The 26,193-nt window shown below is 44.2% G+C and overlaps 1 protein-coding gene across 3 annotated transcripts in view; it reads right to left on the reverse strand.

Annotated features, from left to right (window-relative positions):
• The window catches only part of XPNPEP3 (X-prolyl aminopeptidase 3), a 349,111-nt gene that overhangs the window by 206,217 nt on the left and 116,701 nt on the right, over positions 1 to 26,193 (reverse strand). For all 3 annotated transcript variants that reach the window (XM_073592756.1, XM_073592755.1, XM_073592757.1), the window contains 2 exons: positions 26,004 to 26,066; positions 1,014 to 1,127 (listed from right to left, as the gene is read on the reverse strand). In XM_073592756.1, the coding sequence (XP_073448857.1) occupies positions 1,014 to 1,127; positions 26,004 to 26,066 (177 nt within the window). The remainder of the gene's footprint in view (positions 1 to 1,013; positions 1,128 to 26,003; positions 26,067 to 26,193) is intronic.

The raw sequence follows: 26,193 nt of genomic DNA on the forward strand, positions 1-26,193 counted from the left end.
ATGCTCGAAAAAGGGTCTGGCATGAATTTTGGGGGGGGACCCCATGCAATTTTTATTTGTATTTTACTTTTTTTTTTAAACATTTTTGTATTTCCGTCAATTTAAATGTCATTCTTTTCTTTAGAAATAGCGTTTTTGGTGCAACAGGTTCTATATATGGTATAGATGCTCCACTTTACAGGCAGACTAAGGGGAAACCCCCCAGACATAGCATTTAAAGGAATTTTTCATTTATATTGTTTCACTTAAAGCATCATTAAAATCACTGCTCCTGAAAAATCAATCTTATTTAAAAGTTTTTGGATGTATATCAACTACAAAGTGAAGTGAGCTGTTATACCAAGCCCTGGATACCATCTTTTATTAGGGAGTTTAGAACCTATGGCAGGTTTTCATTTGTATCTGCGAGTCCACTTTACCTCCTATGTGGTCACTACAGGCATAAAGACATCAGTTAAAAAAGGAAGGTTTAGAACCTCTGTCAGTTTTGTACTGTTGTCTGCGCTCCACTTCTCCAATGGGGACACAGAAAAAAAAAAACTGGTAGTGGTTCTAGCCCTTCCCCATTTTATCCTAAGTTAAAATAGTTTGGTGGGAGTTTCACTTTAAAACAAAAGCATGAACTCATACTGCTTGGCACTAAATTGAAAGAAAATAAACTCTTTAACAGGAGGAAGTCCAATTCTGATATTCTGATTTAAATAAAAATAAAACAGATTAAAAAAGAAATCAAGCAGTAAACAAATGCCCTGAGCCCTTGACATTTGAACAGCTACCATAGGCCTCAGGGATTGATTAATTAAACAGCTGCATAGACTTTATATGGGCAACCCAAGACAACAAATGCTAGACCTTTATTTTTAGATTTTTAAAATAAAATGTATAATAACCAGACCTGGAAGTAATTAATCACTGAAATGAAAACATCAAACCTCCTCTCAGATTAAGATATAACATAAAAGCAACAGAACAGCACAAGCAAATAAATATTATTTTATCTACAATTTACTTACCTTGATTATCTGATCATTTTTCACATAATGCAGAGTGTTTGCTCTGTCTCCTCCAGCAACAACAGGAAGGTAAGCAAGAATATCAGCTCCTCTGGCTCGGCACTCAAAGTCAAACTAATTGGAAACAAAAAAATATTTTATATTGATATTTTATCATTTTGATATTTTGATCTGTAAACCCTCAGTATTTAACACTACCATATGCAGATTTGGCACATCTTGTGAAATATAAGGTTCTGGCACCATATAAATTACTTTTTTTGGTTAAAGAAAGGGCATATAGGTAAATTGAAGGACATTTTGGTGTACTAGAAAGTATGACAGGCCTGGTGGATTTCATGCCAATCTTTTGAAATCAAATGAAGACATTTAAGGCATTTAGATCTAAGATGGGGTGATTGCCCCCTTTTGGTTTTGAAACATTGAAAAGGTTGGAATAAAAACTTTGAAGCTTTTCTGCAGCTGGAACAATGACAATGACACCTTGGTTCAAAGGATCTGCAAGAGCAGCATGGTGGTCTGCTGGTCTGTGCACAGGTAGGCTGGAACACATGAAGCAAGGCAGAGGTAGGGGAAGAAACTCTTCTTTGTAGCCTATGGACACTACCATCTGTGATTCGTGCTAACCATGTGTCCACAAAGGCTAACACGTGTCTTTGCAATTTTGAGTTTAGTGCTTTCTTTCATGCTGAAGAGGACTTGTTTGGAAGATTTGTGGCCCCAATGTCTTTAATTGAATGGGGCCCTTGGTTGGGTCAGGCTTTGGAGTTGGAGGCCTGGGAAAAACGAGGTAAAGGTTTTTTTGCTGACGCAAACGAGTACTCTCTCCCCCAGTGATAAAATTATCTACAGAAGCTCTAAAGAGATGTTCTCTATCAAAAGCCATGCATAGCCAGTGTTTCTTTTGCATTACAGTTCCGCTGACCAGCATTTTAGCCAAAGTGTTCTCCACATATTAAGCGCTTAAGCCCTGGAAGATTTTACCCCCGGAAGGAATTTACTGTACCCCTTTCCTGACCAGAGCACTTTTTACAATTTGGCACTGTGTCGCTTTAACTGCTAATTGCGCGGTCGTGCAACGCTGCACCCAAACAAAATTGATGTCCTTTTTTTCCCACAAATAGAGCTTTCTTTTGGTGGTATTTGATCACCTCTGCGGTTTTTATTTTTTGCGCTATAAACAAAAAAAGAACGACAATTTTGAAAAAAAAAATAAAAAAGCATTTTTTTTTACTTTTTGCTATAATAAATATCCCCCAAAAATATATTAAATAACAATTTTTTCCCTCAGTTTAGGCCGATATGTATTCTTCTACATATTTTTGGTAAAAAAAAAAAATAAAAAATCGCAATAAGCGTATATTCATTGGTTTGCGCAAAAGTTATAGCATCTACAAAATAGGGGATAGTTTTATGGCATTTTTATTATTATTTTTTTTTGTACTAGTATTGGTGGCAATCTGCGATTTTTATTGGGATTGCTACATGGCGGACACGTCGGACAATTTTGACACATTTTTGGGACCATTGGCATTTATACAGTGATCAGTGCTAAAAAAAATGCATTGATTACTGTAAAAATGTCACTGGCAGGGAAGGGGTTAACACTAGGGGGCTATCAAGGGGTTAACTGTGTTCCCTAGTGTGTGATCTAACTGAAGGGGGGGGGTAGACTGTGTAGGGGAAGAGCTAGATCGCTGTCCATACTCTGTATGAACAGACGATCTGTCACTTCTCCCCTCAGAGAACCGGAAACTGTGTGTTTACACACCCAGATCCCGGTTGTCATGTACCTTACAGCGGAGCCCGAAATGACCAGGGTGGCCTCTTGCACAGTCCCGGACCTAGCACCCCTGGAAGTTGAGACAGGAACTGCTAGGGCGGCGGAAGGGTGCAGGTGCCTGCAGGCAGGATCAGGAACACCGGAACCTTCGTGGAAGAGGTGAGGCACTGATCACCGGACTTGTTCGGGAAAAGTCCAACAGGAACACTTGCAGAGTCAGGGACAAGCGGGAGTTGGCAACGTGCTGGCAGTGAGGTACACAATCAGAAGGCAGGCTCGTAGTCAGGGACAGGCAGTGGTTATCAACAGGCTGGCAGCAGAGTACAGGATCAGGAGACAGAATTGTGGTCAGAAGTCCAAGCCGGGGTCGGTGCAGGAAGCAGAGTTAAACATAGATGCAGGGGTAATCCGAGAGAATGGTCAAAGGAAGCCAGGTGTTCAGGATCAGGATCAATCAAGCAAGACAGCAACAGGGATACAGGAACGAGCTGAGACAATCCAGCACTGACACTAGTAAGCTGATCATTAAAATAGGGCGCAGTGCGCCATGATCGTTGGTGTACAAACGTGCGTGGACGCACAATTGTTCGTGTGGGTGCGCCAACGTGCATGCTTGGTCCGGGATTCGTTCGTTCTTGCCGCACGTTTGTATCAGAAGAACAAAGACTGACGGCTGGCGCACGGGAACGATCACTTGTTACGATGGTTCTCTGACACTGCCCCCTCCTTAGGGGCAGCCTCCGGATGCCAAGCTGAGCCATCTTTCCCGGATGAGAGCGATGAAAGGCTTGTATAAGCCTTGGGGCATGAAGGTTTGTCTCAGGCTCCTAGGAATTTTCCTCTGGGCCAAAACCTCTCCACTTAATTGGATTTTGATTCTGTCCCCGTCTTCTCCTGCAATCTACAATGGTCTTGATCTCAAACTCTTCCTCTCCATCCACCATTATAGCTTCCGGGGGTTTCCACTTCACGACCCGGAAAGGGATTTACCACGTTGGGTTTCAGTAGGGAGGTATGAAACACAGGGTGGATCTTAAATGAGTCCGGAAGTTCAAGTTCATAAGCCACTGGAAAATCTTTTTTTTGATCGGAAAAGGTCCCAAGTATCTAGGTCCCAGTATCCTGGACGGACAAGTCAATTTCGGATTTACTGTAGAGAGCCACACACGATCACCAACCTTCAAATCCAGTTCCCCTCTCCTCCTCTTGTCAAAGAATCTTTTATTATCTTCTTGTGCCCTGCAAATGGTCTCTCTCAGCACAAGGTTATTGGTAAAAAAAAAGAAGTTTAGTCTATCCTAGACAGCTGGCAAAGGGGAATCCAGAACCAGTGTTGGCAAAAAAGGGGGATGAAACCCATAGTTGGAGAAGAAGGGAGATTGATTGGTGGCTGCATGGGCAGAGTTATTAAATGCGAATTCTGCCAAGGGCAGTAGTGAGGCCCAATCTTCCTGGGTAAAGGAGGAAAAGCAGCATAGGTGCTGCTCCAGCGACTGATTAGTACGCTCAGTCTGTCCATTGGACTGAGGGTGGTAGGCCAAAGAGAAACTGAGTTTGATGCCCAGAGCTTCACACAGAGCTTTCCAAAACCTTGAAGTGAACTGCACTCCATGATCTGAGACAATGTTGCTAGGAATTCCATGCAGTCTAACAACCTCTTTAATGAAAACTTTGGCAGTTTCTGTTGCTGATGGGGTCCCTTTCATGGGGATAAAATGTGCCATTTTGGAGAGGCGATCAACCACCACAAAGATGGATGAAAATCCTTCAGAAGGAGGATGCTCCACAATAAAATCCATTGCGATTTTATCCCAGGGTCTTTCAGGAATGGGCAGTGGTCTTAGTAGTCCCCATGCTTTGCTTTTACTATTCTTGTTCCTGAGGCAGGTCGGGCAAAAACGGACATATTTCCTGCAATCCATTGCTAGGTTAGGCAACCAGAAATGTCTCTTGACCAAATCCATGGTCTTATATCCTCTGAAATGGCCAGCCAATGGGTAGTCATGGCACACTTGCAGGATGGTAGTGCGCAGATTCTGTGAAATAAAAACCTTATTATCCTGCCAATAGAGTCCATCCTTTTCCTGAAGGTTCAAATCTGGGGGCAGAGAGATTCCCCTGGATGCTTGACGGATCTTAGACATTAAATCGGCCTGTGTTAGTAGAAAATTCCCAGCCTGCAGGATGTTATCCGGTTGGGGTGGAACTTCAACTTGCGTGAACATACAGGATAGCGCGTCGGGTTTCACATTTTTGGACCCGGGCCGGTAGGTAATATGGAAACTGAAGCGTGAAAAAAAAAAAGAGCCCATCTTGCTTGTCTGGGTCTGAGGCGTTTGGCGGTTCTGAGGTATTCTAAATTTCTGTGATCCGTGAAGATCAGTATTGGGTGTGCTTCTCCCTCCAGGAGGTACCGCCACTACTGCCACTTTGATCGCTCCAGTAGAAGACCCGTAGGTCGAAACGCGTCGGGCTGCTATATCAATTTCCATGTTGCCCTTGTGTTTTATTGTGATCACTTTTTACTGTAATTGGTTTTTTAGAAATAAAACACCCTCTTTTATCTGCACTATGTGGAAGCAATATTCTTTTCTCCACATATTATCCTGATGTGAGTGTGTGTCCTGCCCTGGTACACCCTACCTACAAGATTCCAGTCCTGAGTTCCAGTAGTGACGGCTGACTCGTATGGTTCTTGGAGTTCCCGTGGAGTCCGTCCTAGAGGTCCCGACCACCTGGACATCTCTACACCTGCCATGTGTGGCACATTGCTTTCAAGACTCCATGTCGCTGACAGTGGAGTCCATCTGATCCGGTGAGAGCATGCACTTACTACTCATCCATTGATGCCGTTTCCTTCTGATGTTGTTCTCACGGACGGATCAATACATCCATTGTCAACATTTGGAAACCCACCAATCTGGGTTGTTGTTTTTGTGTTTACACACCGTTGGACATTTTATCACACATTTTTTTTGCCTTAGGCAATCAAAACTTTTGTCCGTCGCCCATTTAGCCCATTACACCTTGTTTAAGGACTTGTAGTTATATGGACTTTGTTTCACACTAATATTACAATATTTATGTATGTTCACTATGCGCTACATTTTTTCACTGCCGATTTGATCGCCAACAGCTTTCAGTCTCCCACATCATAGTTCCTTTCTTTGAGAAAAAGGCCACGGGGTGCATTAGAGACTTAGGTCCTTGGCGCTGGGACAAGATGGCCCCCACAGCTCTTTCTGAGGCATCCACTTCCAGGATGTAGGGAAGGGCAGGATCCGGATGCTTCAGTACCGGAGCAGAAGTAAATAATCCCTTTAATTTGTCAAAAGCAGCTTGAGCTGCCTCAGTCCATTGAAAACGGCTCTGTTTCTTGGCGAGTTGAGTAATGGGCATGATGATACCAGAGAAGTTCTTAATAAATTTCCTGTAAAAATTAGAGAAGCCGATTAAATGTTGTACCCCTTTTTTTATCAATTAGAGGTGGCCAGGACATTATAGCTGAGACCGTTTGAGGATCCATTGCCATAACTCCCGTAGAGATTATCAGTCCGAGAAAGTGAATGGTCTGTCGTTCAAATTTACATTTCTCGGCCTTAGCATAGAGTAAGTTTTGTCTTAATCTATGAAGGACCTGCTTCACATGGCCACGATGTACTTCTAGAGAGACCGAAAAGATCAGAATGTCGTCCAGGTAAACGATCATGAACAAGTCTAGGAAGTCTCTGAAAATGTTGGAAAGTTGCCGGGGCATTGCACAAACCGAAAGGCATAATGAGGTACACAAAGTGGCCAAAACGAGTCTGGAAGGCCGTTTTCCACTCGTCTCCTTTTCTGATTCTGATCAGGTTGTAGGCACCTCGTAGATCCAGTTTAGGGAATATTTTTGCAGAGCGCAGTTTCTGAAACAGAAATGGAATTGGAGGAAGGGGGTAACGATTTTTGGCGGTAATCCGATTTAATCCTCTGTAATCCACACATGGACGGAGTGAGTGATCTTTCTTCTCGACGAAGAATATTCCTGCCCCGGCTGGGGAAGTAGAGTGCCGGATGAACCCCCTCCTGAGGTTCTCGTTGACATAATCCTTCAGGACCAGGAGTTCAGGCTCTGAAAGGGGGAAAATCCTTCCAAATGGAATTTCTGCCCCTAGTAAGAGTTCAATCTGGCAGTCATAGTCCCGGTGAGGGGGAAGAGTGTCTGCCTTCTGCTTATCAAAGACATCCAAGAAATCATGGTACATGGATGGGACAAGGTCTTGGGATTCGGACACTGATTTTAGACAGCCAACAACTGGAGCCGTATGGTGGAGGGTCTTGAGACAATTGTGGAGGCAGTAGGAAGACTGGAAGACCACCTTGGCCGTAGTTCAATATATTTGGGGGTTATGTGTGTGCAACCATGGCATCCCCAAAATGATCGGAAAAAGTGGTGAGGAGATAACGTCAAGGCACAATAGTTCTTGGTGGTTAGGTAAAATGTCAGCGGGCAGAGGTTGAGTCTCGTGGGTGATGGGCCCAGATTTGATGTTCGACCCATCAGCTAATCGTATGGACAGTTTCTGTTGCTCGGATCGTAGGGGAATATTGTGTTGCAGGATGAAGGCATGGTTGATGAAACAGCTACAGGCACCTGAATCAATTATGGCCTGGACCTGGAGTGCCCCTTCTGGAAGCTGTAGGGAGACAAGAACAGCAATGTGAGCAGATCTTGATACATTCAATACACAAGGATCATGAGGAGGAGAGTAAAACTTACGAGTCTTGTCGGGACACGTTTGCGTAGTGACCGCCTCCTCTGCAATAGAGGCAGAGATTATTCAGGCGTCGGTGCTGCTTTTCCTCTGGTGTCAGTGGTGAACGAAGTAGGCCTATCTGCACTGGCTCTGGGGCTTCAGTGATGGCAGCTGGTAGTGGGGGCGCAGGAGTAGGTGGATTGCTAGGTACCCTGGGTAGCATCCATATGGGCTGGTCTTTTCAGATCTCCGCTCCCTTAGCCGGCAATGGATCTGAATAGATAGTTGGATCAACTCTTCTAAGGAATTGGGGATCCCTACATGAGCCAGCTCATCTTTAAGTGCCTCCGAAAGTCCTAGGCGGAACTGAAAGTGGAGAGCGGCGTCGTTCCTTTGTGCATCGGAACTCCACCGTTTAAAGTCTGTCACATTGTCTTCCACAGGCCTACGACCCTGCTGGAGGGTGTGGAGGCTGGCCTCGGCTGTGGTGGTACGTTGGGGATCATCATAAAGTTTGGCCATTTCATTCAAGAAAGAGTCCATAGTATTCAACAAGGGACTGGCTTGTTCCAACAGGTGGTGAGCCCATGTCTGGGGTTCTCCCTGAAGTAATGAAATGATGAACCCCACCTTGGTGCTTTCCAAGGAGAAGGTGTGGGGTTGTAGCAAGAAATACAACTGGCAGGCATTCGTAAAAGCACGGAACTTGCTGCGGTCTCCCGTAAATCTCTCAGGAGCAGGAACCCGTGGCTCAGGGGGTTACACCACTACTGTGGGTGTAGAAGCTGGAGCTGGTGATGCAGGTGCTGTGGCTGTCGGGTGCGTTGAGGTGCTTGGAGAGAGAGACTCCACTCTCTGTTCGAGCCTCTGGTAGCCATCCTGCAGGCCTTGGACTGCCTGGGTAAGGTTTGCAATCTGTTGGCACAGTGCATCCATAGCTGAGGCCCCCCTTTCGGACTCCATGTGGCTGGATTGTACTGTCACGTACCTTACAGCGGAGCCCGAAATGACGAGGGTGGCCTCTTGCACAGTCCCGGTCCTAGCACCCCTGGAGGTTGAGACAGGAACTGCTAGGGCGGCGGAAGGGTGCAGGTGCCTGCAGGCAGGATCAGGAACACCAGAGCCTTCGTGGAAGAGGTGAGGCACTGATCACCGGACTTGTTCAGGAAAAGTCCAACAGGAACACTTGTAGAGTCAGGGACAAGCGGGAGTTGGCAACGTGCTGGCAGGGAGGTGCACAATCAGAAGGCAGGCTCGTAGTCAGGGACAGGCAGTGGTTATCAACAGGCTGGCAGCAGAGTACAGGATCAGGAGACAGAATCATGGTCAGAAGTCCAAGCCAGGATCAGTGCAGGAAGCAGAGGTAAACAAGGATGCAGGGGTAATCCGAGAGAATGGTCAAAGGAGGCCGGGTGTTCAGGATCAATCAAGCAAGACAGCAACCGGGATACAGGAACGTGCTGAGACAATCCAGCACTGACACTAGTAAGCTGATCATTTAAATCGGGCGCCATGATTCGTTGGCGTACAAATGTGCGCTGACGCACACTCGTTCGTGTGGGTTCGCCAAGGTGCATGCTTGGTCCGGAATTCGTTCGTTCTTGCCGCATGTTCGTATCAGAAGAACGAAGACTGACTGCTGGCGCACGGGACGAGCACTTGTTATGATGGTCCTCTGACACCACTTCTCTGTGTGCCCCGAGCGATCGCGGGAGCCCGGCGGTGATCGTGACCACCGGGCACTCGCATCGGCTCCGTGGGCGAGCAGGGGGCACAGCGCGCACACCCCTAGTGGACAAAAAGGTGACCATCGTAACATGACGGCGATTCGCGCAGCCAAGCCATGTTGCCGCAGTATAACTGCGGCGGCTGGTCGGCAAGCGGTAAACAGACAAAAAACTTATTTGAGAAGAAGGACAGATTATATCCACTAAGCCTTCACAGGCATAAGCTGTAAGAGCTCCATAACTGAATGGTCAGTAAGCATAGCAGCTGGTTCCTTAGACATATTTTAGTCCATTCTGTTAACGTCCTGCAGATAGACTTTACGGTTATTGTAGGTTACATAGCAGAACCTATCGCTATGTTCGCCTATTCGGTGAACACCTGAATTGTTGGGGCTTTCGACCGTTTGTTCACCCCCCTAAGCGCCCCACAATGCACTGCGCTCCACACAGTGCATTGGAAGCCCTGATTAGCAGAAGCAATGAAGGATTTGTGCAATCAGGGCACAGAACACTGTCAGAGCCATGATTACAGAAGGTAATGGTCACCATGCCCAATCATGTCTCATTCCTAGAGAAGTCATTTGCAGTGTGATATTGGAGTGGAGAGAGATAGAACAGGGCTCTGTTCATTGCTACTAGCGAGTTAGTGTGCTTTTGTGATTCTATTGTGAGTGCTATTGTAGTGATAGTGCAGCGTGAGTATAGTGTGACCATTCATTTTTACTTTAGTGTCAGTTTAGTGTGAATATAGTAATAGTGCAGCGTGAGTTTAGTGTTTCAGGGCTGTTTACTAGCAGTATATTGAACTGTGTCAGTGTAGAGCAAGGTTTCTCAACCAGGGTTCCTCCAGGGGTTGCTAGGGGTTCCTTGAGCAATAACAATTTCTTCCTCTCAAATAAGTTTTCACTGACACCGATGATCTTTTTAGCTATCTATAAAGGGGAATTCCTCCCAATGACCACAAGTGTAAGGAGCATTCTTCCCACTGACCACCACAATAATGTATCATGAGTTGTAGATATAGTCGTTTTTAGCAGGGGTTCCCTGAGACCTGAAAGTTATTTCAAGGGTTCCTTTGTGTTGAAAAGGTTGAGAAAGACTGGTGTAGAGTGTGAGGGCAATTTGACTGCAGTATAGTAGTGTCAGGGCACTTTTACTGCAGTATATTGAAGTGAGTTAGTGCACTTTTACTGCAGTATACTGAAGCACGTTAGTGCACGTTGACTGCAGTATAATGAAGTGAGTAACTGCACATTTACTGCTGTATATTGAAGTGCATTAGTGCACATTTATTGCAGTATATTGGGGTTCTTTAGTGAACGTTTACTGCAGTATATTGAAGTTCGTTAGTGCCCGTTTACTGCAGTATATTGAAGTGCATCAGAGTACTTTTATGGCAGTATATTGAAATGCGTTAGTGCACGTTTACTGCAGTATATTGAAGTGGGTCAGTACTGCTTTACTGCATTATATTGTAGTGTGTCAGTGGAGCGTTTCTGAGTAGTAGTTACTCAAGTTAAAGTGCACCAAAGACAGCTTTCCATTGATTAAAGTGAATTTCTGTAATAAGCCCCCCCATCATGTCTGGAAGGCCAACAAAGAGAGGCAGACATTTCCATGGAACTGCGAGGGGGCCAGCAGCATCTGTGTCCACTCTGTTTAGTAATGTTCCCCGTGCTATCCAGCCACAACATGCAGAGGAGGTGGTAGACTGGCTTACTAAACCATCCTCATCCTCTATCACCCAAGCAGAGACTAGTGCGCAGTACCCCGCAGCTGCCAGAGTGGCTTATTCTGCCTCTTTGTCCACCACCAACACCCAAAGCCCAATTTTTATGCCACTGTATAACCAGGGCATATAATTTCCATTTTTGACAGCAAGGCTTATTCTTGCTTTCATCAAGAGTACCTCTATATAGGGTTACAGTGTGAAGGCACCATCAACACCCAAAGCCCAATTTTTCCACACCTGTTACTTCTATCCAAAGTCTGCAAAACAGACACCAGAATGTATCCAAAAAAATCTCTAATCTTTTTCTGAGTGTACTAAATTGTGGCCTCATCGTACAGACTGGCTCCCCACGCCGTTGTTTATAAAATAAAGAAAGCTTGCAGGGAAAATGTACCGTATTTATCGGCGTTTAACACGCACCCCAAGTTTAGGAGGGCATTTTAAGGAAAAAACTTTTAGGAGGGAAGTTTAAGGAAAAAAAACTTACATTTAAATGCCCATCAATGCAGCCTTATCAGTGTCCATCTGCAGCCTTATCCATCATTGCAGAATGATCAGTGTCCATTTGCAGCCTTGCCCAGTGCCGTTTGCAGCCTTGCCCATTGTCATATGCAGCCTTGCCCAGTGTCATATGCAGCCTTGCCCATTGTCATATGCAGCCTTGCCCAGTGCAGCCTTGCCCATTGTCATATGCAGCCTTGCCCAGTGTCATATGCAGCCTTGCCCATTGTCATATGCAGCCTTGCCCAGTGCTGGGTGCCGTTTGCAGTTGCCCATTGAAATATGAGCCTTTCCCAGTGCCCTGTGCCGTTTGCAGTATTTAAATCTGCCCCCAAGATAGAGCCTGTGTACTCGGCTCGTCACGCCGCCCCGCCTCCCTGCTGTCTCAGAGGATGAGTAGCGAACGCTGCCAAAAAAGACCGAGCCGAGTGTACGGTGTACTGTGAGAACTCGGCTCGGTCTTTCGCGGAGGCGCTCGATTTTTCTCGGCGGCGCTCTGTCTTTTTTGGCGGCGCTCGCTTTTTTTGGCACACAGACAGTGGGGATCGGCGTATAACACACCCACAATTTTCCCCTGATTTTAAGGGGAAAAAAGTGTGTGTTATACGCCGATAAATACGGTAATTTTGTTGCCTTTATAAATGTAATTTTTGCTGCAGCAGATTCTATACACGGTACAGATGTGCCACTTTATAGGCAGACCCCCGCAGGCACTATATTTAAGGGAATATAAAAAAATGTATTGTTTCAATTAAAGCATTAGTAAATCACTGCTCATTTCAAAATTATGTTTTTTTTACAAACTTTTTCAATGATATATGTCCTCCAGGGCAGTATGTAAGGGAATTATGTAAATTAGAAAAGAAAAGTGTTTAAATAAATAAAGATAAAATAGCTAGATTTTGGTTTGACCAAGGTCAAAGTCAAAGTGTTTTAGGTAGTATTAACCGCTTCAGCCCAGGAAGATTTGGCTGCTGAATGACCAGGCCATTTTTTGCGATTCGGCATTGCGTTGCTTTAACTGACAAGTGCGCGGTCATGCGGCGCTGCACCCAAACAAAATTAATGTCCTTTTTTTCCCACAAATAGAGCTTTCTTTTGGTGGTATTTGATCATCTCTGTGGTTTTTATTTTTTGAGCTATAAACAAAAAAAGAGCAACAATTTTGAAAAAAAAAAAAAAAACACAATATTTTGTACTTTTTGCTATAATAAATATCCCCATTTTCTTTATTAAAAAAAAAAAGCATTTTTTTTCTCAGTTTAGGCCAATATGTGTTCTTCTACATATTTTTGGTAATAAAAATTGCAATAAGCGTATATTGATTGGTTTGCACAAAAGTTATAGCGTCTACAAAATAGGGGATAGATTTATAGCATTTTTATTGTTATTATATTTTTTACTAGTAATGGCGGCGATCTGTGATTTTTATTGGGATTGCGACATTATGATTGACACATCGGACACTTTTGACACATTTTTGGAATTAATGGCTTTTATACAGCGATCAGTGCTATAAAAATGCACTGATTACTGTAAAAATGTCACTGGCAGGGAAGGGGCGATCAAGGGGTTAACTGTGTTCTAACTGAAGGGAGGATGGGACTGTCTAGGGAAGATGACAGTTCGCTGTTCATACTTTGTATGAACACACGATCAATCTCTTCTCCCCTCAGAGAACCAGGATCTGTGTGTTTACACACAGATCCCGGTTCTCGGTGTGTCATGAGCGCGGGAGCCCGGCGGTCATCACACTCGCATCGGCTCCGGGGGCGAGCAGCGCACATGCCCCTAGTGGCCACAGGGTGAAGCGACGTTACATAAACGTAGTTTCGCCCAGCCATGCCATTCTGCCGCAGTAAAACTATGACTATGGGTCATGGTGATGGCAAGAAATAAACAGTTCAAGTAAAAAAAAAAAAAAGAAAAATATTTTGACTATTTTGGGTCAGTTTTTCTTTGATAAGAAGAAAAAAAAATCTGGAGATATCTGTTGGTCGGTTTATGTAGGATAATATAGATATATCTATATATATTATTATTATACAGGATTTATATAGCGCCAACAGTTTACATAGCGCTTTACAACTTGAGGGTAGACAGTACAAATACAATACACTTTAATACAGTAGGAATCAGAGGGCCCTGCTCCTTAGAGCTTACAATCTAGATCTATATATATATATATATATATATATATATATATATATATATATATATATATATACACACACATACATATACACACAAACACACACACACACACTTTTCAAAATAATTAAAGGAACACTTTAAAAACAAAACATGATATCTAATACTGGCATGGACTGGATAATGTGTTAGGAATGAAAGGATGTCACATCGTTTGATGGAAATTAAAATTTTCAAACTATAGAGGGCTGAATTCAAAGACAACCCGAAATTGAAAGTGAAAAAAAGATGCAGCAGGCTAGTCCATTTTGCTGAAATTTCATTCCAGCAACTCAAAATGGTACTCAGTAGTTCGTATGGCCCCCACGTGCTTGTATGCATGCCTGACAATGTCAAGGTATGCCCCTAATGAGACAACGGATGGTGTCCCTGGGTATTTCCTCCCAGATCTGGACCCGGACATCACTGAGCTCCTGAACAGACTGAGGCGCAACCAGGTGGCATTGGATGGACTGAAACAATATCCCAGAGGTGTTCTATCGTATTTAGGTCAGGCGAGCATGGGAGCCATTCAATGGTATCAATGCCTTCATCCTACAGGAACTGGCTGCATACTCTCAACACATGAGGCTGGGCATTGTTACCACGGTGACAGGCCGTGACCACAGGGCCCCCTAGAGGATGTCAGGCCACCCTCATGAAGTCTGTTTCTGGTTGTTTGGTCAGAGACATTCACACCAGTGGCCTACTAGAGGTCATTTTGTAGGGCTACGGTAGTGCTCATCCTGTTCTTCCTTGAACAAAGGAGCAGATACCGGTACTGCTGATGGGTTAAGGACCTTCTATGGCCCTGTCCAGCTCTTCCTGTGAACTCCTCCATGCTCTTGAGACTGTGCTAGGAAAAACAGCAAACCTTCTGGCAATGGCACGTATTGATGTGCCATCCTGGAGGAGTTGGACTGCCTGTGCAACCTCTATAGGGTCCAGGTATTGCCTCATGCTGCCAGTAGTGACACTGACCCTAGCCAAATGTGAAGGAAAAAAATGTCAATGGCCTCCACCTGTAAAACCATTCCTGTTTTGGAGGTCGTCTCATTGTTGCCCATCTAGTGCACCTATTGTTAATCTAAAGTTCCATTAGGGCGGGTGTCTTGATATGGATTTGAGAGATTGGAGCGGCAATCTTTTGCTTATGTTAATCTAAAGTGGTCTAAAATGTAAACCCGATTCATGAAATTTTGACCTAGGCACGTATATCTGTAGTAAGAAGGTAGAAAAGGAAGCGCCACCTGAGTGTAGTATTAGAGACAGCTTTTAATGGCACAGATAAAATCACACTTATGCCCCGTACACACGGTCGGACTTTGTTCGGACATTCCGACAACAAAATCCTAGGATTTTTTCCGACGGATGTTGGCTCAAACCTGTCTTGCATACACGCGGTCACACAAAGTTGTCGGAAAATCCGATCATTCTGAACGCGGTGACGTAAAAGACGTACGTCGGGACTATAAACGGGGCAGTGGCCAATAGCTTTCATCTCTTTATTTATTCTGAGCATGCGTGGCACTTTGTCCGTCGGATTTGTGTACACACGATCGGAATTTCCGACAACGGATTTTGTTGTCGGAAAATTTTATATCCTGCTCTCAAACTTTGTGTGTCGGAAAATCCGATGGAAAATGTGTGATGGAGCCTACACACGGTCGGAATTTCCAACAACAAGGTCCCATCACACATTTTCCGTCGGAAAATCCGACCGTGTGTACGGGGCATTACAGGAAACAGGAAATACAAAGGCTCACGGGTCACAGGATCACTGTTCTCTGAGGCCAATAGAAGGAGCAGCAGCTCCGAGCGCGTAGCCTGCCTATCCAACCCTTCTCACTCTTTGGAGTCCTCCCCCGGAAGTGATCCCGTGACCTCAGCCCCAGCTTCTTTCTGATGGCCACAGGATCTGCTCCAGGTTGAGTAGCAACAACGACTGCAGCTTCCCATCTCTGCATAGAAAACGGATCCAGATCTGAGGCTTCCCTACGGACCACTGACACACAGATGAGCCTTTGTATTTCCTGTTTCTTGTAAGTGTGATTTTATCTGTGCCATTAAAAGTGGTCTCTAATACTACACTCAGGTGGCGCTTTCTTTTCTACATTCTTCTTGCCTAAACACAGAGCCTGCTCTCTAAGGACAGCAGCCGCCATTGATCTGCCATGATTAACCCTTGAACTATTTATGGACTTGTTGCTTATTTAGTGGAACATTTCAGCCAATGTGTGCACTTACGTACTTGCGCTTACAGTTACTACCACCTTGTTCTTGTACATATATCTGTAGTGTTTACTTATCTCTCTCCAAAGCCCAGAGTCCCGTGTCTTTCTGCTGTATTGTTGCTCTGTTATCAGCATGATATCTTCTGACAAGTTCTCCGAGACAGGAATAAAACCAGCCTGAAATGTGTGTCGGGTGGGTGCTATAAATAGATTAGCAGAGAGTTTGTCTATTCACAGCACAGCTCTGAAAGTATTTTCGTTCTTCTGCCCATGTGGAATGGGGGTGTGCCTTTCCTCCAATCAGCTGTCACACAGTGTAATCCAAGACTACACTCCTACTGATGAATGAGGAAGTTAAAATTCTAACCCAATGTAAGAATCTAAAGAATATAGCAAGCTGAAGACAGCAGATATGCATGTAAAACTTATGTAGGGAGATTTGTTTCATCCCTGTGTATCATCTGTGGCTGTTCACTTCACTGGGTATAGGAGAGGGTTTACATCCACTTTAACACCAAAGCAGCTGAAACTGATTAACAACTGTAACAACAAGTAACTGTTACTTAACTTACCATATCAATATCCCAGGAGTTTAATTGACTTGATGCTATACTACAAATAAAAAGTGTTCCTCTAATTTTTTGAGCAGTGTATATATATATACACACATACACATACAGTACTGACATATTGAATGGGCTAGAATTTGTACAAACCAACTATATTGTACTTAACAAAAGGATAGCTAATAACTCTTTGCTCTGTTAAAGTGGCTGTAAACCCGATTAATGAAATTTGAGCTGGGCACATATATTTGCAGTGTTTTCTTATCTCTCTTCAATGCACTAAGTCCCGTGGCTTTCTCCTGCTCCGTTCTTCTGTTATCAGCATGATAACTTCTGACAAGCTCTCCGTCAACTGAGATAAAACCGGGCTCAATTTTGTGTCTGGGAGGTTGCTATAAATAGATTAACAGAGAGCTAAACTATTCACAGGACAGCTCTGAGATTCTCAAGGCTATGTGGAGAGGGTGTGTGTGCCTTTCCTCCAATCAGCTGTCTTGGCTGTATGCTCAAACTTCAAACTGTTTGCTGAACAGGAAGAGAAAATCTCTAACACAATGTGAACTTTCTAAAGAATATATAAAGCTGAAGACAGCAGATATACATGTAAAAGCTATGTAGGGAGATTTGTTTTATCTCTGTGTATCATCTGAGGCTGTTCACTTCACTGGGTATAGGAGAGGGTTTACATCCACTTTAATTTTATGCAAGGTCATTTTGGTATTTGGGGAATAGCCTGTTTATCTAATAAGGCATTTCAAAGGGTACACTGTTTACATACTTAAGGATGATAAAGAACAATAGAAGAAGTATTTATTGATGGTAATTAGACTTGAGGGGGTAATTCATGGGAAATGGTGGCTTGTTTACATGGTAAACACTAAAGTGACTTTAAAAGCTTATTGCCAGTAATTATGCAAGTGCACATTGGTCAGCGAGTACCTGTTGTGGCAAAGCGAGGCTCTGTCCCTACGAAATTGGAGGTAAAAGAGTCACAGAGTTTGCATATCTGCGGACTGCAAGACTACAGAGTGTAGAGTTTAAATGGACAAAACTGCTCTGTCAGTTTTCTCCAGGTTTTGCTAGTTCCGGATGGCATTCTGTAATTTGGAGTTTCCTGAGAGTCATGGGTAGGATGGGATCTCCAACCCTGTGTCCGGGTCTTGAGGATAGCAAGCAGGGTGTGTGTCCAGCTGCACACAGCCCATATAACTAGAGGCTGGTGAGAGCAGAAGTTGGGAGGATGGTGGAGTGTGAGCAGTTTGCTGTTTGAAGACAAACCTGTGTTTGGAGAGTGGTCTGCCCCGTGGGAGACTGTAGCCCATGTAAGGGGGATTCTTTGTTCAGGGACTGGGAAAGGCTGGCCAGCCTTGAGAGTCGGGAAGACTACGGAAGCCAGTGAGTCCAGGGGGCTGGATAGAATCAACTCTGTTGAGAGCAAGCAGAGGAACTGCTGACAAGAGAGAGCCAGGTGGCTTGGTACGTTTTCATTTATGAGTGTTTAATGAAGTTAAATCCCTGCGTGGGATTTCTGGATGAACTTTTGTTTTGTCTTTTCCCTTTAATAAACGTGGGCTACCAGGCCCTTAACTATACAGGCCTGTCTGATGTGGACTCACTGCACACCGGAGAATTTGTCTGCGTGTGACATTGCGGTGACTAGAAACATCTCTGCTGGTGTGGTCCGAGGTGCGGCTGAGCAGTGTTTAGTAGAGGGCACAGATACTACCTCACCCGCTAGGCCTCATGAAAAGGAACGGCCCAGAATAGACTCAGCAGTAGCAGAGATGCTTTCTGTCGCTGGCCCAGAGGTACAAGTTAAGGTGCCCGGAGACACTGTGGGAGAAAGTGCCAATATTGGTTGCCATAACAATGTAATGTGTACACCTGGAAAAAATGGTTTATGCTTGGGTCAGGGTAGTTTGTTAGAACAGGTACCCATGGAGTGTTGGACAACAGGTGAGGTGGAGCTGTGCTATGGTGTCGTGGGATGTAGTCCCTTGCCTGTGTGTAGTCCCTCCTCAGGTCTGGTTCTAGAAAGCACTGATAATATTGAAAGCTGATCTGTTAAGGGTTTGTTCTGCAAACAATGATTTGGTTGCCGTGGGTAACAAGAGACAAGAGAAACTGTTTTGAACCTGAAATACCGATGGTGAAGGGTAAAACGGGTATTTGTAAGTTTAAAGGAGGGCTCAAGGAAGGCAGAGTTCCCCCAAGAAAAGTGAATAAGCCCAGGGACCCCAAAAGAAGAGGAGGGCTGAGTATAGGAAAATATAGGACCCTGTTAAGATTCAGGGTGGGATGTTCCTGGAAGCGCACCCAGGAAAAAGGGTTGGGCCTACGTGGCTGACAGCCAGCACAGAGTTGTCCCAACCATGATGATGGGTGCTGGTGTTCTGCCCTCCGAATTTAAACAAAGGGGGGATATGGGGCAGAGCGAGGCTCTGTCCCTATGTAATTAAAGGTAAAAGAGACACCGAGTTTGCATATCTGCGGACTGCAAGACTACAGAGTGTAGAGTTTAAATGGAGAAAACTGCTCTGTCAGTTTTCTCCAGGTTTTGTTAGTTCCGGATGGGATTCTGTAGTTTGGAGATCCTTGAGAGTCATGGGTGGGACGGGATCTCCATCCAACCCTGTGTCTGGGTCTTTAGGATAGCAAGCAGGGTGTGTGCCCAGCTGCACACAGCCCATATAACGAGGGGCTGATGAGAGCAGAAGTTGGGAGGATGGTGGAGTGTGAACAGTTTGCTGCTGCTATGTGAAGACAAACCTGTGTTTGGAGAGTGGTCTGCCCTGTGGGAGACTGTAGCCCGTGTAAGGGGGATCCTTCCCCAGGGACTGGGAAAGTCTGGCCAGCCTTGAGAGTTGGGAAGACTACGGAAGCCAGTGAGTCCAGGGGGTTGGAAAGAATTAACTCTGTTGAAAGCAAGCAGAGGAACTGCTGACAAGAGAGAGCCAGGTGGCTTGGTATGTTTTCATTTATGAGTGCTTAATGAAGTTAAACCCCTGCGTGGGATTTCTGGATGGACTTTTGTTTTGTTTTTTCACTTTATTAAACGTGGGCTACCAGGCCCTTAACTATACATGCCTGTCTGATGTGGACTCACTGCACAAAAATGCATCTATCCACTTGAGCTGAACAATCCCCCATGCCACACTGTGTATTGTCCTGTTGAATACCTGTGTATTGTCTTTTTGAGTATTAGTGTCAGGAAGCTAGTTGTTAGGTAATCTGGACAGGGTATAATCCCCAATCCTCATTAAATTAGTAGGTACGATGCCCGGTGGGTGTGGAGATGTGACTCAGTGTACATCTTGCGGCATGTATGCGTTCCTTGATCATCCAATCGAGGGCGAATACTGCTGTGCAAAATGTAAGCACATTGTTTCCCTGGAAGCCCAGGTTCTGAATCTGGGGAAGCAACTGTCAGCACTGAGAAGTCCCTCAATACTAAAGGACACCCAGGAACGTACACGGTAGATGCCGGCAGGGGCCAGCACAGAGGCGGGTGGAGACAAAGAGGTGCAGGCACTAGGAAAGAGTAGATGGGTGACAGTCAGGAAGGGTAAAGGGGGAAGTGCCAGGGAGGCCGATCCCGGGCTGGAGCATTCCAATAAGTACGCTCCATTGAGTGACACTGGTGAGACCAGTCAGGGACCAGCACTGCTGGAGCTGAGGGACTCTCCTAGCTGCTGGGGGAAGAAATCGTCCAGTGAGAGTGGGGGGGGGGGGGCGAAGGGAAAGGAAAGACAGATTATGGTGGTAGGGGACTCAATTCTTAGAAGGACAGAGAGGGCAATCTGTAACAAAGACCTGAAGCGCTGAACTGTATGTTGTTCACCGGGCGCTCGGGTTCGGCATATCATGGATCTGGTGGACAGATTACTGGGAGGGGCAGGGGAAGACCCGGCTGTCATGGTGCACGTTGGCACCAATGACAAAGTCAGAGGCAGATATAGTGTCCTAAAGAACAATTTTAGGGACTTGGGAACTAAATTGAGGAAAAGGACCTCCAAGGTAGTATTCTCAGGAATACTACCGGTACATCGAGCCACACCAGAAAGGCAGAGGGAGATTAGGGAAGTAAACAAGTGGCTGAAGAGCTGGTGTAGTAAGGAGGGGTTTGGGTTCCTAGAGGACTGGGCCGACTTCTCAGTCGATCACCACTACTATAGAAGGGACGGACTGCACCTAAATGAGGAGGTTTCAGATCAGCTGGGAGTAAAGATGGCCAAAAAGTTAGAGGGGTTGTTAAACTAGGCGACGGGGGGAGGGCCCAGAGGTAGAGACAGTCAGTGCGAAACATATTCCAGAGGGTAGTATTGGGGGCATTAGTGGTAGGTTGACTAAAGCACATAAACCCAAGGTAAGTATAGTAACAAGTCCTAGTTGCAATCTCGGGACACCCAATAAGAGGATAGTATGCGACCGGTCAGGAGCCTGGCGGACAAGATGGGTGAACTAGAGATACTGTTGTACAAGGAGGATTTGGATTTTGTGGGAATTTCAGAGACCTGGTTCAACAGCTCTCATGATTGGCTGGCAAACATTCAAGGGTATACTCTTTATCGCAGAGATAGAGAGGTTAAAAAAGGGGGGAGGGGTATGCCTATATATCAATAATAATGTAGAAGTGAATGTGAGAGATGACATCACTAAGGGAACTAGGGAGGAGGTGGAATCCTTATGGGTAGAGCTCCAAAGGGATGAAGCTAAGGGGAAAATATTACTGGGGGTATGCTATAGGCCCCCTAACCTGAGGGAGGAGGGGGAGACGGATCTCCTATCACAAGTTGGATTAGGTGCAAGGATGGGAAGTGTTATCACAATGGGGGAATTTTAATTATCCAGACATAGACTAGGCAGAGGGAACCACGCATTCGTCTAAGGCTCGCCAGTTCCTAAATGTCTTGCAGGACAATTTCATGGTTCAGATGGTAGATGCACTAGAACTAGAAATAAAGTGTTACTGGATCTACTGATTACCAACAATACAGACCTGATTGCAGATGTGGATATACGGGGCAATTTAGGAAACAGCAATCACAGGTCAATTGGCTTAAAGTGGATGTAAACCCAATGTCATCCTTTCTAAACTACTGCCATAGGGGTTATCTATAAGGATACACATGCCTCCTGCATGTATCTTTACCTGTCAAATGTCTCCCCTCTGTCTGTTATGAGACCCGAAAACTGCAGATTCTGTGGGTGGGTCTGTTGTCTCGAGCTCGGTGGGTGGAGTCGTGATGTCAGTAGACTCCCCGCCCACTTCTACACTCCCCTTGTCAATATGCATTTTCTCCTGTGTATTTCTTACACTGAACTTCTGCTATGATCTCTAACATCCAGTGAAAAGACAGGAAAGTAACCACATGACTTCAGCATGCCAAATCATGCTGAGGTGTGGAACAGTCAATCCTTGCAGAGCTGCTGAAGAAAGGAGTGGGGGTTGGAATTAAAAAATAATGCATGTCTTAGGCTAGTGCACGAGATATGTAAATCACCTGTCACTCACAGCAAGGTGGAGGATTTGACAAAGTTTTTCTCTGTTTGTCAAGATTTATCTCACTGAACAATAAAAGAGGATTGCTCAGAGCTGGATTAACTCTTTGTGGCAAGACTGGGCTCAAATGATAGGAAATCTTATACTCTACATTATGACATCAAAAAAAAAAAATTTCGGGTTTACATCCACTTTAAGTATAAATCACACAAATAGGAAACATAAGAGGAATACAAAGACACAGAATTTCAAAAGAACCAACTTCCGTAAACTACGAACCTTGTTAGAAGGCATGAATTGGGATAAAATCTTAGGAACAAAGAACACGGAGGAGAGATGGGTTTGCTTTAATAGCATATTAAATAAGGGCATTAGCCAATGCATCCCACTGGGTAATAAATTTAAAAGGGCGAACAAAAGTCCTGGATGGCTTAACTCCATGGTAAAATGCATATAAAAGCAAAAGAGAAGGCCTTCAAAAAATACAAGGTTGAGGGATCATCATCAGCATTCAGACTTTATAAAGAATGCAACAAGAAATGTAAGGGTACAATTAAGCGGCTAAGATAGAACACGAAAGACACATAGCGGAAAGTAGCAAAAAAACATCCCAAGAAATCCTTTAAGTATGTAAACAGTAAAAAAGGGAGGACAGACCATATTGGCCCCATAAAGAATGAGGAAGGACATCTTGTTATAAAGGATGGGGAGATGGTGAAGGTATTGCATTTATTCTTCTCCTCAGTCTTCACAAGGGAATCGGGGGGCTTCAGTAACCAAAACTGCAGTGTTTATCCTCAGGACACATCACAGGAAGCACCTCCATGGTTAACAGAGGACAGAATTAAAATTAGACTTGGGAAACTTAACATCAATAAAGCACCAGGACCAGATGGCTTGTACCCAAGGGTACTTAGGGAACTCAGTCAAGTAATTGCCAGACCATTGTTCCCAATTTTTACTGACAGTCTACTGACTGGAAATATACCAGCTGATTGGAGAAAAGCCAATGTAGCACCAATATTTAAAAAGGGCCCAAAACACATCCCTGGGAATTACAGACCATTTAGCCTAACATCAATAGTATGTAAACTCTTGGAGGGGATGATAAGGGACTATATACAATATTTTAGTAATGAGAACGGTATCATTAGCTGTAATCAGAATGAATTCATGAAGAATTGTTCTTGCCAAACCAATCTATTAACTTTCTATGAGGAGGTGAGTTACCATCTAGATAAAGGAAGGCCCATAGTAGTGGTGTATCTGGATTTTACAAAAGCATTTGACACCATTCCCCATAAACGTTTACTGTACAAAATAAGGTCCGTTGGCATGGACCATAGGGTGAGTACATGGATTGAAAACTGGCTACAAGAGCGAGTTCAGTGGGTGGTAATAAATGGAGAGTACTCAGAATGGTCAGAGGTGGGTAGTGGGGTCCCCCAGGGTTCTGTGCTGGGACCAATCCAATTGAATTTGTTCATAAATGACCTGGAGGATGGGGTAAACAATTCAATCTCTGTATTTGCGGACGATACTAAGCTAAGCAGGGCAATAACTTCTACGCAGGATGTGGAAACCTTGCAAAAAGATCTGAACAAATGAATGGGGTGGGCAACTACATGGCAAATGAGGTTTAATGTAGAAAAATGTAAAATAATGCATTTGGGTGGCAAAAATATGAATGCAATCTATACACTGGGGGGAGAACCTCTGGAGGAATCTAGGATGGAAAAGGACCTGGGGGTCCTAGTAGATAATAGGCTTAGCAATGGTATGCAATGCCAAACTGCTGCTAACCAAGCAAACTGAATATTGGTATGCGTTAAAAAGGGGATCAATTCCAGAGATAAAACAATAATTCTCCTGCTCTACAAGACTCTGGTCTGGCCGCACCTAGAGTATGCTGTCCAGTTCTGGGCACCAGTCCTCAGGAAGGATGTACTGGAAATGGTGCGAGTACAAAGAAGGGCAACTAAGAGAGGGGATATGATTTCAATTTATAAATACCGTACTGGTGACCCCACAATAGGGATAAAACTTTTTTGCGGAAGGGAGTTTAACAAGACACGTGGCCACTCATTAAAATTAGAAGAAAAGAGGTTTAACCTTAAACTACATAGAGGGTTCTTTACTGTAATGCCGTGTACACAGGATTGGACTTCCAACAACAAAACCGTGGAATTTTGTTCGAAGGGTATTGGCTCCAACTTGTCTTGCATACACACGGTCACACGTGTACAAGACGTACGTGGTATCTCCATTACGAACGCTAGTTTTACAAGAGCGAGCTCTTCTGGCTCGTACTTGATTCCAAGCATGCGTGGACTTTTGTGCAACGGACTTGTGTACACACGATTGAAAAGTCCAACAACAAACATTTGTTGGTGGAAAATTTGAGAACCTGCTAGCCAAAATTTGTTGGCAGAAAGTCCGTCAACAAATGTCCGATGGAGCATACACACGGTAGGACTTACCGCCAACAAGCTCATATCCAACATTTCCCATCGGAAAATCCGATCGTGTGTACGCGGCAAGGATGTGGAATTCCCTTCCACAGGCGGTGGTCTCAGCGGGGAGCATCGATAGTTTAAAAAACTATTAGATAAGTACCTGAACGACCGCAACATACAGGGATATACAATGTAATACTGACATATAATCACGCACATAGGTTAGACTTGGACTTGTGTCTTTTTTCAAACTCACCTACTATGCAACAAGTAGAGCCTTTTTTGATTAACAACAAGATCAAAAGGTGTTTAGTCAACCGATCAGGAAGCCCTCCAGTTGCAGACACTAGTATATCAGGGGGAGTTTTGAGCTGTTATATGTTACATTCACACATACATTCATTCTTCATTAAGATGAAAGCACAGGTTTAGATTATAACACACATCACGTGCATGGAAGCTACCTAGGTGCATATTATTGACTGGATATATGCTGGATTGTAGCGTCTGTATGCTTGCTATGACAGCAGAAACTGGGTTCTCTGATTATTGCTGAATATTCCAAGTATCCTGTCATCTATCTACCTTGTCTGTACCTCAGTTGGCTGTTCTGAAGTCTAAATAAATGCATCTCTCTGGATGAACCTAGTTGCTGCGGGAATAATTCAAACTATTTATCAATTAATCAATTATTAATTATCATTCTTGATCCCTTTACTATATGACTACGATATCCATTAACATTTACCACCAAATGAAGGCCCAATTTATTTAGAAAAAAAAAAAAATGTAATTTTCTTGTATACATTAAGTAATTGTGATATGTACAGTTTTATTAACACATGCCAAAGTTGCAAAACTGAATTCAGACATTAAAATGAGTTTTACCGTTAGGCATTATGGAGCTAATGGGATCGCTAACCACTGGGGCATCCTCAGTAGGAAGAGTCAGTGTTTGTTTATAAAGTGATATAGCCGGATTCATTGTAGGGACTGCCTATTTCTTAAAAAGGATGGTACATATTCTTTATATACCTATAGAAGTCTGCTATAACAAAGTGTAAAGAATTACATTTAAGGTGGTTCTAAAAGAAGTTTTTTTTTTTTACCTTAATGTATTCTCTGCATTAAGGTAAAAACCCATCTGTGTGCACCCCCCCCCCCCCCTCAGCTCCCCTGTACCTACCTGAGCTGATGTAGATTCAGGGCTGTGCATGAGAGCAGCATCACTGCTCTCTCCTCCCCCCCTTACTGTTTCAGCCAGTGAGGAGGGAGGGGCAGGGTGAGCCACACTGTGTGTGTCAACACACAAAACATGGCTAGGGAGTGAGCCTGCATGAGTGAACCCATACCAAGAGGCTTGCTATTGTAGCACTCAGCTGGGGGGAGGAGCCGGGAACGTCAGCAGTTGACCCAAAAAGAAGAGGATTGGGGCTGCTCTGTGCAAAAACATTGCACAGAGCAGGTAAGCATAACATGTTTGTTTTATTTTTTAAAGATGTTTACCTTTACAATCACTTTAAGTCACTATACTAAAGTCTTGAGGACATTTTAATTCTCACCTTGGCATATATGAAAGCTTCTTGAATAGGAGCCTTACTGCAATACATCGTTTCTATGAAAGCCTAGAATGATACAAATAAATAATATAAGAGAAAGGCATAGTATGAGTACAAGTTTAAAATTACAGCTACTTTATTCATATATGTATTAAAAAAAGCTTCTTTCTTTTAAAAAAAAAACTCAAAAGTG

This window comes from Aquarana catesbeiana, linkage group LG07 (genome assembly GCF_042186555.1).
Source record: "Aquarana catesbeiana isolate 2022-GZ linkage group LG07, ASM4218655v1, whole genome shotgun sequence".
Taxonomy (NCBI): Eukaryota; Metazoa; Chordata; class Amphibia; order Anura; family Ranidae; genus Aquarana; species Aquarana catesbeiana.